This window comes from Schistocerca americana, chromosome 1 (genome assembly GCF_021461395.2).
Source record: "Schistocerca americana isolate TAMUIC-IGC-003095 chromosome 1, iqSchAmer2.1, whole genome shotgun sequence".
Taxonomy (NCBI): domain Eukaryota; kingdom Metazoa; phylum Arthropoda; class Insecta; order Orthoptera; family Acrididae; genus Schistocerca; species Schistocerca americana.
This window is the reverse complement of record NC_060119.1, coordinates 410,297,218-410,312,062: the sequence shown is the minus strand read 5'-3', so window position 1 is coordinate 410,312,062 and position 14,845 is coordinate 410,297,218. Positions and strand designations below refer to the sequence as shown.

The 14,845-nt window shown below is 38.7% G+C and overlaps 1 protein-coding gene across 2 annotated transcripts in view; it reads left to right on the top strand.

The window, feature by feature from the left end:
- The first annotated feature begins 9,299 nt into the window (after window positions 1–9,299).
- The window catches only part of LOC124602067 (sphingomyelin phosphodiesterase 4), a 200,969-nt gene continuing 195,423 nt past the window's right edge, over window positions 9,300–14,845 (top strand). For both annotated transcript variants that reach the window (XM_047136294.1, XM_047136293.1), the window contains exons 1-2: window positions 9,300–9,491; window positions 9,573–9,872. In XM_047136294.1, the coding sequence (XP_046992250.1) occupies window positions 9,468–9,491; window positions 9,573–9,872 (324 nt within the window). In that variant the 5' untranslated portion in view covers window positions 9,300–9,467. The remainder of the gene's footprint in view (window positions 9,492–9,572; window positions 9,873–14,845) is intronic.

Here is a 14,845-nt window from a genome sequence, read left to right as displayed (position 1 = left end):
CTAGTTAGATGAAGTGGCAAACTTCCTTAAATTGTTTAAATCATATAAAGAAACCTTTTGCTTCGTGTTCTGTAGATATGACTTAAACTGCTCATGTGCTGTTCCATTTATACCATAGAATTGTAATTTCTGTAACATAATGTAGTGTCAAATGCCCTGGGTAGGTCACAGAAAATTCCTATGAAAAGATTCTATGATATGGGCAGTGAAACTGTATATTGCTGTCTCAGTGGAACAGCATTTTTGAAATACAGTTTGTGATTCACTACGAATCACATTACTGCTGAGATGGCTAACCATTGTTGAGTACATTACTTTCTTGACCATTTTTGAAAATGCTGTAAGCAAGGATACTGGCCAGCAATTATTGACGTCTGTGGTGTCTCCTTTTTGTAGAGAGGCTTGACAACAGGGAAAATACCATGAATTAGTAATGCATTACATATGAGACCCAGAATATCAGCTGGAACTGCTGTGTACTGTTTTAATATCTGTTGCTGATGTCATCTACTACAGCTGAATATTTATTTCTCAAATATTTAATGATTTTCCTTAGGTGAAAATAAATCTGACTAAGATGAAACTTCCTGGTAGATTAAAACCGTGTGCCGGACTGAGACTCGAACTCGGGACCTTTGCCTTTCACGGGCAACTGAGCTACCCAAGCACAACTCACGCCCCATCCTCACAGTTTTACTTCTGCTAGTATCTCGTCTCATTTCTTCCAAACTTTACAGAAGCTCTCCTGCGAACCTTCCAGAACTAGCACTCCTGAATGAAAGGATATTGGTAGCAGACAAACTGCGCGAGAGTCGGAAATCTCAAAAACGTCGGTTTTGAGAATGCTACATCAACATTGATTGCACCCGTACCATATTTCTATGCACCAGAAATTACATGGCGACGACTTTGAACGTCATGTACAGTTCTGCCACTGAGCACAAGAGAAATTGCGAGATTTTTTGCATGCGTTCTATTTAGCACCGAAGCGTCATTCACCAACAGTGGTAACATAAACCGGCATAATATGCACTATTGGGCAACGGAAAATCCACGATGGCTGTGACAAGTGGAACATCAGCGACCTTGGTGGGTTAATGTATGGTGCAGCATTATGGGTGGAAGGATAATTTGTCCCCATTTTATCGATGCCTATCTAAATGGTGCAATGTATGATGATTTACTACATAATGTTACACCAATGTTACTACAAGATGTTTCACTGCATGGCAGAATGGCGATGTACTTCCAACATGATGGATGTCCAGCACATAGCTCATATGTGGTTGAAGTGGTATTGAATAACATATTTCATGACAGGTAGGTTGGTCATCGAAGCACCATATCAAGACCCGCACGTTCACCAGGTCTGACGTACCCGAATTTCTTTCTGTGGGGATAGTTGAATGATATTTGCTAGCGTGATCCACCAACAACACCTGAAAACATGTGTTCGAGCATTGTCAGTGCATGTGCAAACATTACGGAAGGCGAACTACTCGCTGTTGAGAGGAATGTTGTTTCACGTATTGCCAAATGCATTGAGGTTGACGGACGGGCATCAGTTTGAGCATTTATTGCATTAATGTGGTATTTACAGGTAACTGCATTTACAGGTAACTACATGAGGTAACAGCATGCATTCTCAGAAATGATAACCACAAAGGTACATGTATCACATTGGAACAACCGAAATAAAATGTTCAAACATACCTATGTTCTGTATATTAATTTAAAAAACCTACCTGTTAGCAACTGTTCGTCTAAAATTGTGAGCCATACATTTGTGACTATTACAGATCCATCTATCACAAAGCGAAAAAAGTGGCCCAACTAAAACATTCATATTTCTTGAAGTACTACACAAATATGTAATAAAAATGGGGGTTCCTATTTAAAAAAAACGCAGTTGATATTCGTTTGACCTATGGCAGCGCCATCTAGTGGCTAACCATAGCGCCATCTGGTTTCCCTCTTCAAGCGCTAGACAAGTTTCTTTCTCTTTAGTTTTTTCGTTTGACGCTTATTTCGTGAGATATTTGACCCGGTCACGATCAATTTACCACCCTGAATATGTCCCCAATTAACATTTCTTAAACTTCCTCTGAAGTGCTCTATAGTACCAGTATGAGCAACTGAGCAACCTTACATTTTTACTTAGTGATCTCTGAACTCTCTGCATTGTGAACTGTGCTAGGTTTTGTGAGTTAATAAACTGTGCATCATGGTCTGATAATCCAGTTATCACAGGGAAAGCATGTGTTAATCTTACATCCTCTTGCTGTACAAATACATTATTTATTAGAATGCTACTGTCTTGAGGTATATGTGAAGGGAACTTTATCACTGATTCTAAGTTATAGGTCATTAATAACACTTCTAGTTCACTTTTCCTATCAGAATTGCTTAGAAAGTTTACATGGAAATCACCGCAGCTTAATAGCTTCTTTTTGGCTGACAGACGCCGTAACAGGGAGTCAAACTTTTTTACGAATGGCTCCCAATCTCCTAATGGGGACCTGTACACTGCTCCCAATACCATCTCTACGCTATGTCGTTGTCGTTCACACGTACGAACTTCAAAGTGCTGATCGGCAAAAAATTTGCTTACTTCTACAGTTTTGTATTTATGCCCTTGTTTTGTGTAAATGGCAACTTCTCCTTTATCTGCACTAGATTTGCCCATTTATACTGAAACTTTCGATCTCCACAGTTACATGGTGTTCAGACAGACAAAGTATATGAATCTCATTCTTCTTTTTCAGACCATCTTCTTTTATTCTATTTTTCTTGATTGTTGTCTGTCTGAATTTTGGCTTTAACCTAGAAAACTGTCTGCCTGGTCCCATTAACCGCAGGGATAATTTCTTGTGAGGTTGTGGCCCCCTTACAGTACTGCTAATAGAGAAGCTAACTTATCTTTCCCTTCCCTACTTAGGTTCAGGCCATGAGTAGTATGTCCCCACCTACCAATAACATCAATTGGGGCAACACTTATTTGAGATTTTGTCGGTGTCTGGAGCATCCTATTCAGCTCAGTTTTAACATCCTTACAGCTGTGTTTACCCTGGTCCGATCATGGCGCTGAAATACCTCCACAGACCCCACATTTGTGTGCCCCGTTTCTGCTCCTATTTTAACCAGCTCACTCCTAATAATATATCTTGGATTTATAGCCAGGCTGTTTCATGCCCCCCCACCAAAATTACCTGGTGTTCCTTCTCGAAGTCCCTGCATAGCTGACATAATTTTTCTGTCACCTAGCTAAGGCTAGCACTTGATTTCACAAAACTTGTGACCTGGTACCCTGCACCTAATTTCTCCTGAAGCTGATGGCCTACACCGCTCCCATGACTGCAACCTAGAAGCAGAATTCTTCTTTTCCTATTCTGATTTTATCCCCACCTATCTTTTTGTTTAAGCTAATATTCTGCTTCAACCTACATTTAATTGCACCTGGATGAGACTCTTCCTCCACTACTTCAGAAGAGAAGTAAAACTGATTTACTAACTGTATTTCGAAAGTTTTTTCAACGTTTTCCCTGTTTGCCATTTGCTTGCTACCTTTTCCCAGCAAGCCGTCTCTTTTTCCTCCCTTAGCCCACATAATTACATATTCGAGTTTTTTAATTCAGCTTTAAGGGTACAAATTCTTGCCTTCTGTTCAGCGATTTTCCTGTCCTTTTCCATAAGCTACATTGCCATGGAAGAGCCTCATTATCTACCTCAGTTTCCTAGTCGCTACATTCCTCCCCAATGAAACCATACGTACAGTCTTCACAGAACACCCACTCCTTAAGATTTCTATGGCAACCACCATATTTGTCATGCATGGTTAGATCGAAAAATTTACGCACAAGCAGAGAGTAACTTCATGCAAGAGCACTGAAGTTTCGCAACCTGTACTAATACGTAACTAAACGCTAATGTGAACAAACTTTTAAACTTGCCCTCCAAAGTTTTAGTTAACTATCTAAATTATGTATAACAGAGACGAATTAATTTAACTTTGAACAGCTAAGTCTAGTCAAAAATAATGATCTTCACTCACACGAAATTTACGTCTAAAACGTAAACAAAACTAACGACTTCCAGGCTTTACGAAATCGTTTACTTTTCGATCTAAATACGCTCAGAAAAGCGAAACCTTCTATAGATAACATAGGGAAGTAAATGCACTAGTCTAAAGTGTAGTATTAACTAGATGAACACTTATTTCAGTATTAATCACTTACCTTAGCGAGAGCTTCATGAACGGGCATCTGCTTAGCTGCAGGGGTCGCCATATTAGATGTGTGTGTGTGAACCCGTACCATATTTAGATTTAGCGAAGAATAGTTATGACTATCCTTTCTTCTAGTTTTGTAGCTAGGCACTTTAGTATTCTACATCTGCATGATTACTCTGCAATTCACATTTAAGTGCTTGGCAGAGGGTTCATCGAACCACAATTATACTATCTCTCTACCATTCCACTCCCGAACAGCGCGCGGGAAAAACGAACACCTAAACCTTTCTGTTCGAGCTCTGATTTCTCTTATTTTGTTTTGATGATAATTCCTACCAATGTAGGTTGGGCTCAACAAAATATTTTCGCATTTGGAAGAGAAAGTTGGTGACTGAAATTTCGTAAATAGATCTTGCCGCGACGACAAACGTCTTTGCTTTAATGACTTCCATCCCAACTCGCGTATCATATCTGCCACATTCTCTCCCCTATTGCGTGATAATACAAAACGAGCTGCCTTTTTTGCACCCTTTCGATGTCCTCCGTCAATCCCACCTGGTAAGGATCCCACACCACAGAGCAATATTCTAACAGAGGACGAACGAGTGTAGTGTAAGCTGTCTCTTTAGTGGACTTGTTGCATCTTCTAAGTGTCCTGCCAATGAAACGCAACCTATGGCTCGCCTTCCCCTCAATATTATCTATGTGGTCTTTCCAACTGAAGTTGTTCATAACTTTAACACCCAGGTCCTTAGTTGAATTGACAGCCTTGAGAATTGTACTATTTATCGAGTAATCTAATTCCAACGGATTTCTTCTGGAACTCATGTGGATCACCTCACACTTTTCGTTATTTAGCGTCAACTGCCACGTGCCACACCATACAGCAATCTTTTCTAAATCGCTTTGCAACTGATACTGGTCTTTGGGTGACCTTGCTAGACAGTAAATTTCAACATCATCTGCGAACAACCTAAGAGAACTGCTCAGATTGTCACCCAGGTCATTTATATAGATCAGGAACAGCAGAGGTCCGAGGACGCTTCCCTGGGGAACACCTGATATCACTTCAGTTTTACTCGATGATTTGCCATCTATTACTGTGAACTGTGACCTGCCTGACAGGAAATCACGAATCCAGTCGCACAACTGAGACGATACCCCATAGGCCCGCAGCTTGATTGGAAGTCACTTGTGAGGAACGGTGTCAAAAGCTTTCCAGAAATCTAGAAATACGGAATCAACTTGAGATCCCCTGTCGATAGTGGCCATTACTTCGTGCGAATAAAGAGCTAGCTGCGTTGCACAAGAATGATGTTTTCTGAAACCATGCTGATTACGTATCAATAGATCATTCCCTTCGAGGTGATTCATAATGTTTGAATACAGTATATCCTCCAAAACCCTACTGCAAACCGATGTCAATGATATAGGTCTGCAGTTCGATGGATTACTTTGGATTATTTTGGCATTGAAGTGGGTTATTAATAAATTTCATAAGTGAATATAAGTAAGGTACTGTGAATGTTCAGAGTTCCTTAACCCTTTCAGACCTGATTTTTTATTTACTTATTAAAGAAATATCTGACATGATTTTTACGATCAGGTCAGTCTCCTGATAACATTTTTCTAAGAAAAAATTTGATACGATCTCTAGTTTTCTAGATTTTTAATGTACGCAATTGTGTTCATCAGGTCTCGAGCTTCATGTCACACATTATGGAAGTTAACACTATGCATCAAGAATGCCTCTCTTTATTTCACTTTAAACCAGAAGAAACAATAAAAATAATTCCAAATTACAGTTCTTATTTAAACAACAATGGTCAAAACACTGATTTTAAAGTTTCGCATGAGACTGCAAAAAAAATTTCTGTCCTTTTGGAGACATAAATGTACTTTACATTTTCTGCACTGAATTCTAGAACGCCCTGTACATTTTGGAAATATGCTGCGACTTGGAGCTCCTACATCATGCAAAGGCAAATGGTCAATGGAATCAAACTGTATCTCTGTAGCTGGTCGTAATTCTCCTCTTCTTTTTGGTATGACTCTCATGTCTGAAGCCAGTTCTTCATTAGACAGACGCCCCCTCTTCTTTTCAGACATGTTCTTCTGGCAGAGTATCAATCCATCTGCTACCCTGATACGAAAGGAAAGAAGGTCCATTTGCTTCTTCTTTTGGATAGACAGGTTGTCTGCATATTGTCTGTATGCCAACCAACTTTGCACGATGGCAAAGTCAACACCATGAAAAATGACACAGAAAGCCCATTTTCGAGATCTGATGAAAACTCTGTAGTAGCTTATCAATTGATCAAATAGTTCCACACCATCCATTGCATGATTATATCTTCTCACTATTTCAGGTTTTTTTACTTTCATATATTTATGGTGTTTTTGTCCCAATACTCAACTTTATCCACTGAGGCTTTACCAACAAAGTTTGAATACAATACAACTGGCCTATAGTCTAACCACTTACACATGGTAATGTCATCAGCACTAGTGATTTCTTCCCAGTAACCTCTGGTTTGTTTCATTACTGTTTTATCATCTGAAAAAGTCAAGTTCTTTCCAGATCTGTTTTGATGGGCAGTACCTGCTGCATTGATGCCTTGAGATTTCACAACTTGAAACAGATGATAAGGTAAAAAGAAGTTGTCAAAGTATAATTTATGACCTTTACCTTTTGAGAGTGGAACAGAAAATTCTAAACCAACAGCAGGACCTCATCCAAATTTTTTACAGTATGCTGTATTTAGTCCAGTTGTAGCTCCTTGATACAAAAGGAAATAATACACTATTCCACTCTTTTCACATGAAGACTTTGATTCCCCATGGACTTGGTTTCCCCTTGATACACTGCTTTGCAGAAAACTTCCCAGTGAAAGGAATATTTCCTTCACTGACACAAACATTCTCTTCTATAGGAAGTTCACTGCAGCATTTCGAATGGCTGAGTAAATTGGCCTGACTTTGTAAAATTTATCTTTATTCTCAGATGGCTTTTCCAAATTGTTCACCAAATGTAAATTTGTTTGTAATTCTAAAAATCTGTCATGTGACATATTTTCCCAAAACACAATTACCTTCAGGGTGCCAAGGTGCCAGTCAATATACGCAAACCAAATAACATTTCTTGTGCTTGAGGAGTTGTCTGCTTGAACGAGGATTTGCCTCGTTGTAATGCATAAATATGAGTATGTGCTGCCATGCTAGTGAACAAATCATCTGGTATATATCTTTTGAAGTATTGCATTGGAGAACACAAGAGAGATTCTTCAAAATTTCGAGCATTGTATGTTTCTGCAATGGTACTTAGTGGCTTGCATTTCCATTTTATGGATTCTTTAGGTGTCACCATCATGTTGTCACACAGGTTATTCAATTCTGGGTTGTTTTCATTGCATAAAAAGTTCATTTTAGCATCCACCACCTCTCCATCACCTTCATCTTCAGATTTGTGGAGCTTGCCTTTCAAAAAGTGGTACACTGTCATCCTCATCTCCTCTCAAACCAATGTCAGAAACGCCACCATTTTCAACTATGTCCATAATCAAGTCCCAATTTTTCCTCACAGAAAGATAATCCATATTTCTAAGTCAAAAGCCAGCAATATAAAATAAAATCATATGTACAGGTCAGTTATTCTCCTTTCTTGCTGCTGGTACTGAAATTAATGGAAAAATTTCCATACATAACTACCATAGCCATGCAAATATAGCTGACACACATTCTAGGTTATTTTTTCCTCTTTTACACCATTAAGGACCTGTTGTACACAAATGTGTACATTAATCTTGCCTGATACATAACGCAAATATGAACTGATTAAAATAAATGAAAATTCCACTGAAAGAATGTCTAATGTTTCCAAAAGAAGGACACCACACAAAACATTCATAAACAAAACCCACAACGTGACTATTATAGCAATAAAGTCAACATGTAATGGCTTCCCACAGAGAAACAACACCAGAGAGCATATTTTGCTCTGTGGTTCATAGACTGCTCACAAGAGAGCAGCAGCAGCTGGTGCATGGCTAAAAGAAACATACACAAATGTGCAAAGTGAGTTTGGATGCACCTCATATTTCTTGTTAGCGAAATATTAGTGAACAAACTTTATCAACACAATTGTGACCACCAGGTCTGAAAGGGTTAAATAAATATCTTCTAGGCGATCTTGGGTGTGGCCCTGCTGGTGTTCTGATTACACGCTTTTGTGTAATGGATACTTTTTCTCTTAATAATGACTTACCCCAAAACATGCCATATGAAAGCAGAGAGTGAATACAGGCATAGTGGGCTAATTTAATGATATGTTTATCAGCAAAATTTGCAATAACCATAATTTCATAAATAGCTGAACCTAAGCGTTCCAGTAGTTCGTCAGTGTGTTTCATCCAGTTCAATTTATCACCAATGCCCACAACCAGAAATATTGAATATTCTGCCTTAGCAACAGCCTTCTTTTCCAAGTCTGTATTTACCATTTACTGTACAGAACTGTATGGTATTTATTGCGTTTCCTCAAAATTTAGTGAGAGTCCATTTGCAGAGTACCACCTAATAATATTCTGAAAGACATTGTTTACAATTTCCTCGGGTAATTCTTGTTTATCGGATGTGACTACTATAGTTGTATCATCAGCAAAAAGAACTAGTATTAATATAGAATGGCAAGTCATTAATATATATTACGAACAATATGCTCTAACTATTGGCAGTTTATGATGCTCGTATGCGATAGTGGAAGGAGCGACATCGTGCATGAAAGTAGCATGTTTTCCAACTTTCGTAATTGACGCAAAAGTTAGTATGATAGAGTGGAAGTGGGGTGTTTCCACATGAAGTTGATTCACAAGTGTGGTACTGTCGAGGGGTGCACGTGTAAAAAATTCATGCCTGTGGAAACTCATCTTGAGATATCATCATCCAGCTATTGTTGCTTGAGGGTCGTTCGAATATAAAGAGTTGGTTTGGCAAATACGGAACCTGTGCAGATATCCGTTAGACTGTGCTGTCTTCGAGAGTCAGGATAAAGTTCTTTGAATTGCAATATGTCTTCCACTTGTATACAATAGTGTTGTGGAGCGCGCCTAATTTAAATGTAAAGGCATTTTAATAGTGGTCTTGTGCACATTGCTGCATAAGAAATCAAGCATATGTATATGTACCACTGCGCATTTCTGTAAACTGTGATAAAGTAAATTGTGTCATAATTTGCGTGCGTATGATGGACATTACTCGAGAAAACGTAAGTTTACGTAAGTTAAAAGTGTTGCCTACAGAGTAAATTTATTAAAATATTCTCGTATAAACTATTAATATTTTACAGGGACGCCTTCAGACTGTCTTTGGACTGCCATTGGAGCAGAGATGCGAGGAACTAATTAGAATTATGAACGAATGTACTTTCAAAGAAATGCAGATGGTATATCCATTGATATTGGAAAGTATTTTTGGTTCAGCCGATCATTGTGGATGGGGACTGCATTCGATTTATAAGAATCAAAGTCCGCATGAGTATGAGATAATTTACCACTTCCTTCGGCCTTATGGGCCATTGTTTCATATGTGCTACAGACTCATAAGTGACAACTACTTACGATACGATTTCCCAGTCGCGTGGTTGCCAGTAAGTAAATTATCGTTATGCAAAAATGGTGTGTTTATCGGAAAGATGCAATGTTAGAATTTGTGGTATCACACTTACTTAACCCTACATTTTGTGAGTATAGTGTGTAATCTATGGTGCTGTGAGGAATTTAACAGGTATCTGCTTTGGAAAACATGCAAATTTTCAAGTAAAAAATTAATATAACTCAAACATGGTGTGAAGACTTACTGATATATTTTTTAAAAAATCTGTGTGTTTTTGTGTAGAGGAGTCTGGGCTTTTTAATTATGTCTTCCTCTTCAGTAACATTAATGAATTGGTGAGTAAAACTTTGAAAGCCAGTGCTATAACACCAGGCTATAGATCTGTAGTACAGCATCAATTGATTGAAATTCTGTTCAGGCCAACCACCAAACTGCATTTCAAAGCCTTTTATTTCCCTCATTTCAAAACTTATTTCCTCATTCACATTATTTTCTCCTTTTTTAAATTCTTCTAAATCACGAGATTATCTAAAGTATGAATATAGTACCATCATCTATGTATCGTCTTTTTTTCTCTCCCAAGAAATTGCGTGAAATTTGAATGCTCGGACGACAAATTGTATTTGGCTTTGTGAGGAACCATCTTTAATCTCTTAGTCTGGCTTGATATGACATGTTGTGAGTGTTCTGTGATATCCTAAATTCTCATTTGCTCTGGAAATAGGCCCTTTTAGTTTGTTTTTTTTGTTACATTTTTCTGTTCACTTCTATTCTCGTAAAGCATTTTATGTTGCATTATTGGTTCATGTGAAAATTCCCATATCATTGCGAGATGATCCTTGGTTGAATAAAGGTCAACAATTAGTAGTAACAGCTGTCAGTTGTGAGCTGTCCTTATCACTGTTTGTTGTATGTTGTTTGTAATATCAACTAGTATTTTATGGTATGGGCGTTTTTGGCGTGAGTGAGTCTGTGGCATTTATGGACTGATGTTGAGGATGTTCTTGGTAGAGTTCATTGTATTACTGACCATCAAAAGATGGATGGAACATCCTCACTATGCAATCCATCAGGGTAATGCTAACTGTGAATGGGGGTAGTCAATATATTCTTTAAAGTTTTAACATGTAAAGTTTGTTTTTTGACGTGCTTTTAATTTGTTCAGAGGTTTCAAGGTGATTAATGCTGTATGACACTTGATTTTTTATTTATTTATTTATTTTTTTCATTGAATTATTTAAAAATTGTTATTTCGTTCCCCATAATGTTGAGTTATTTTCTCAGGTGCTGCACTACATTGAATCCATGTATACACAGTCAGTGCCTATCTATCTTCTTACTGTGGAAAGCTGTGACTGCTAAGTTTCTACTGACAGCTATAAAATGGTTGTGATAGGTGTAGAACTACTGGTAGCTCAAAACTATCTGCTTCATTGTATCAGACCAGATTATAACTTTCAGCATTTTCATTGAACTCGTTAATTGAATTCTGAAATAAGAGCTTCAACTGTTTCTGGAATGCTTATGGGACCGCTGGTCAGGAAAGCTAGAGTGGTGTAGGAGTAGATACTGCCTTTCTTGAGGAATTATAACTAGTAGTCTAACTCATCGTAGCATAAACAGCTTAAGGACAATGAAACGCACAAGAAGGGACATTGTGTTTACCAGTATAACTTGTAGAATATTACAGTGCTCAGATGAACATTAATTATTTTCCATGTAGCCTTGCCAGAATAAGGTCTCATTCTTTGTTGCACACATTACTGACTTGAAGGTGTTGGAGAAGTATGTTTGAGAAATAATTTAAATTTTGTATGCACTATGGTTTCTTGGTGATGTTCCTACCTCTGCTCTGTTGTTATTTTAGATATTAGCATTAATTATTTTCCATGTAATGAAGTTGAGTTTAACCATCATGATCTCTCTCTCTCTCTCTCTCTCTCTCTCTCTCTCCCCCCCCCCCCCCCCCTCCCCCCCCCTCCTCACACACACACACACACACACAATTTATTGTAGCATGTTTTTACAGTTTCATAATATTTAGGGTCTATTAACAGATGGTTAATAACCATCTGTGCAATCTAATATTCAAAATAAGCTCAGAAATTAAATTAAACCAGGCAGTAACAGATCTGTCTTAAGTCTCTTTATTTGATAGAAAGTTGGCATTAACATTTCATTGTTGTCTGTAGTGTAATATTTTGTATGTAATATTTCCTTTTTGTGTGCAGTAAAATGTTATAATAAAGCAGGGCTGTGTTTATAGCTGTACTTTGGATGCAAAACATTCTAAATTTTTCATAAAAAGTTCTCAGTTTACTTGCTGTGTCAAATTCTGATAAAATTTCCAAGCTTTCAATGATTACCTCTGTCATCATCGTTCGGGGTAAAAATGACTACCGTGGAGAGGAAAGGCTCCCATTTTTATATGCACTGGATGGCATCTGATTGGCTGTATTATGTTGTGATGTCAGCACTGGGAATATCGTGTACTGAGGTAGCAGTCTCTATGTCCATATATTCTTTTTGGTCTCTTTATCCAGTGTTGCTTGCAGCACCATCCCTCAGATCAGGCGGTGAACTGTGAGAAGCCTCCCTCTGTGCTTTTCCTTTATCGAGTGCATGCTTCCATGGATTGCTAAATGTACAGCCAGTGTTTCTATTGACACTGTCTTCACAAAGTCTTTTAACTGCTTCCCTGATCAGTCCCAGTAGCTGAGCAAGCATTCTCCTTTGTCCAAACACAGTCTTGTGCTTATTTAACAGGCCGTACTTTGCTGCTACTGAACTATGCAAATACGTGTATTTAAGGTGACACTGATGCTCGAGACACCGATTGGTAACAGTCCACACAGACTGACCCACATAATTTTCACCACACTCGCAAGAAATGTTACAAATCCCCGGTGCTGTCAGGCCGAGATTATCCTTGATTGGTCGCAATATTTCTTTAATTTTTGTTGGTAACTGGAAGACTGGTCTGATTCATTTCCTGTTTAGGAGTCTACTTGTATTGGTAGTTTTAGCACCACAGAATGGAAGCCACACTATTTGTTGGTTCTCTTGGCTTGTTTAAATGGCATCACGTCTTCGTTTCCTTGACAGCATGATCATTGGCAGATTACGCGTAGCTTCTAAACACCGTTGTTAGATGATTTATCTCAAGAGCCGATGCGGCCCTTGTCTGAAGCAGTCCTACTGTGTTAGCTAATGTGTTCAGCATAGCTCTCATCTGAGTTGGATGGTGAAAGCTATGCCCATTGAGATACAGATCTGTAGGTACCAGTTTTTTTAAATTTAGAATGGCCTTGTCATCCATCCTATTTCTGTTCAGCACACATATCTAAGAGAGGTAACTTCCTGTCCTCTACCTCCACTGTAAATCTTGCTAGGATATCTCCCATTCAAGCTGTCAGTGAACTGCTGCAGCACCTCAGGCCATGCAGCCAGATTAAAAATGTATCGTCATCATATTTGAAGAAGAAGAAGGCTGGAAGGGAGCATTGTTCAACACTTGTTTTTCAAAATCTTCCATGAAAAAGTTAGCTATGGCAGGTGACAGTGCTGAACCATGGCTGTTCCATCAGTTGTTAGTAATTTCCATTGTACAAGAAATAAGGGGACCTCAAAGGTTACTGAAATGATTTCAAAATATAAGGGGAGATATGAGCGGCCAAAACTTTTTATGTATCATCTGCTGGTACGTTTGTAAACAGGGAGAGCACATCAAGTCTGACCATGTCTTCATTGGACCCTATCCTCATCTGCATTATGAGAAGAAACATTTGTAAATTTTTAATGTGATGTCAGCGATGGTTAATTATAGCAGTACCTTGTCTCCTAACTTCCAAAGTTTACAGAAGCTCTCCAGCGAACCTGCAGTGAAGGTGGAGAAAGATGGGAAGTTACCTTTCTTAGATGTGTGTGTTGAACGGAAATCAGATGGATGTACAGGAAATGAATACATACAGATCTGGATCTCAACGGATGTAGCTTTCACCATCCAGAATAGAGCTGTGCTGAACACCTTAGTTCAGAGCCAAGGACTATTTTGGACAATGACCACGTAGGCTCTGAGATCAGCCATCTTACGATGGTGTCCAGAAACAATGGGTATTCTGTCAGTGATATTGGATCAAAGCTGTCAAGTAAACCAAGATGCAATGCTGTTCAAACAAGCCAAGAGGACCAACACGTAGCGTGGCTTTCATTCTATGGTACAATAACTACCAAGATAGGTAGAGTCCTAAACAGGCAAGGGATCAGACCAATCTTCCAGCCACCTAGAAAAATTAGAGAGATCTTGCAACCAGTCCCAGGATAATCTCCACCTGAGAATGCCAGGGATTTATAACACTTCTTAAGAGTGTGGCAAAAATTATGTCGGCCGATTTGTACGCACTGTTGCTGAGCACCACATCCAGCATGTGTCGCCTTAAATACAGTTATTTGGATAAATCGGTAGTGGCAGAGCATAGCCCGTTAAACAAGCACAAGATTTGTGTTTGAACAAGCAAGAATACTTGGTCGTGCATCGATCTATTGGGACTCTGTGAACGGGGAAGCAGTTTAAATTAGACTTTGTTAAAACAACTTCAATAGAGACGTGGCCTTTGCACTTAGGAATGCATGGAAGCCTGCACTTCATAAAGAAAAAGCACATAGGAAGACTTCTTGTGGTTTACCGCCTGATGTGAGGGCTGGCGCTGCAAGCAAGCTAGATAGAGAGCAGAAACAACATATTTGAATGTAGAGAGTGCCACATGGGAACAAGCCATTTCTGAGTTGACTGTGACTTAATTCAGCCAATCAGATGCTGTCTTGTGGATATAAAGTGGGACCCTTGCCAGTCAAGACAGTCAGTTTTATCCCCGCATAAAGATGTTGGAGGCTGTTATTGAAAGCTTGAAATTTTATCAGAACTTGACACAGCAAGCAAACCTAGAACTTTTTGTGAAAGGACTCAGTTGCAAAATCTTCGTAGCCACATTATAAATTTTGTTTAAT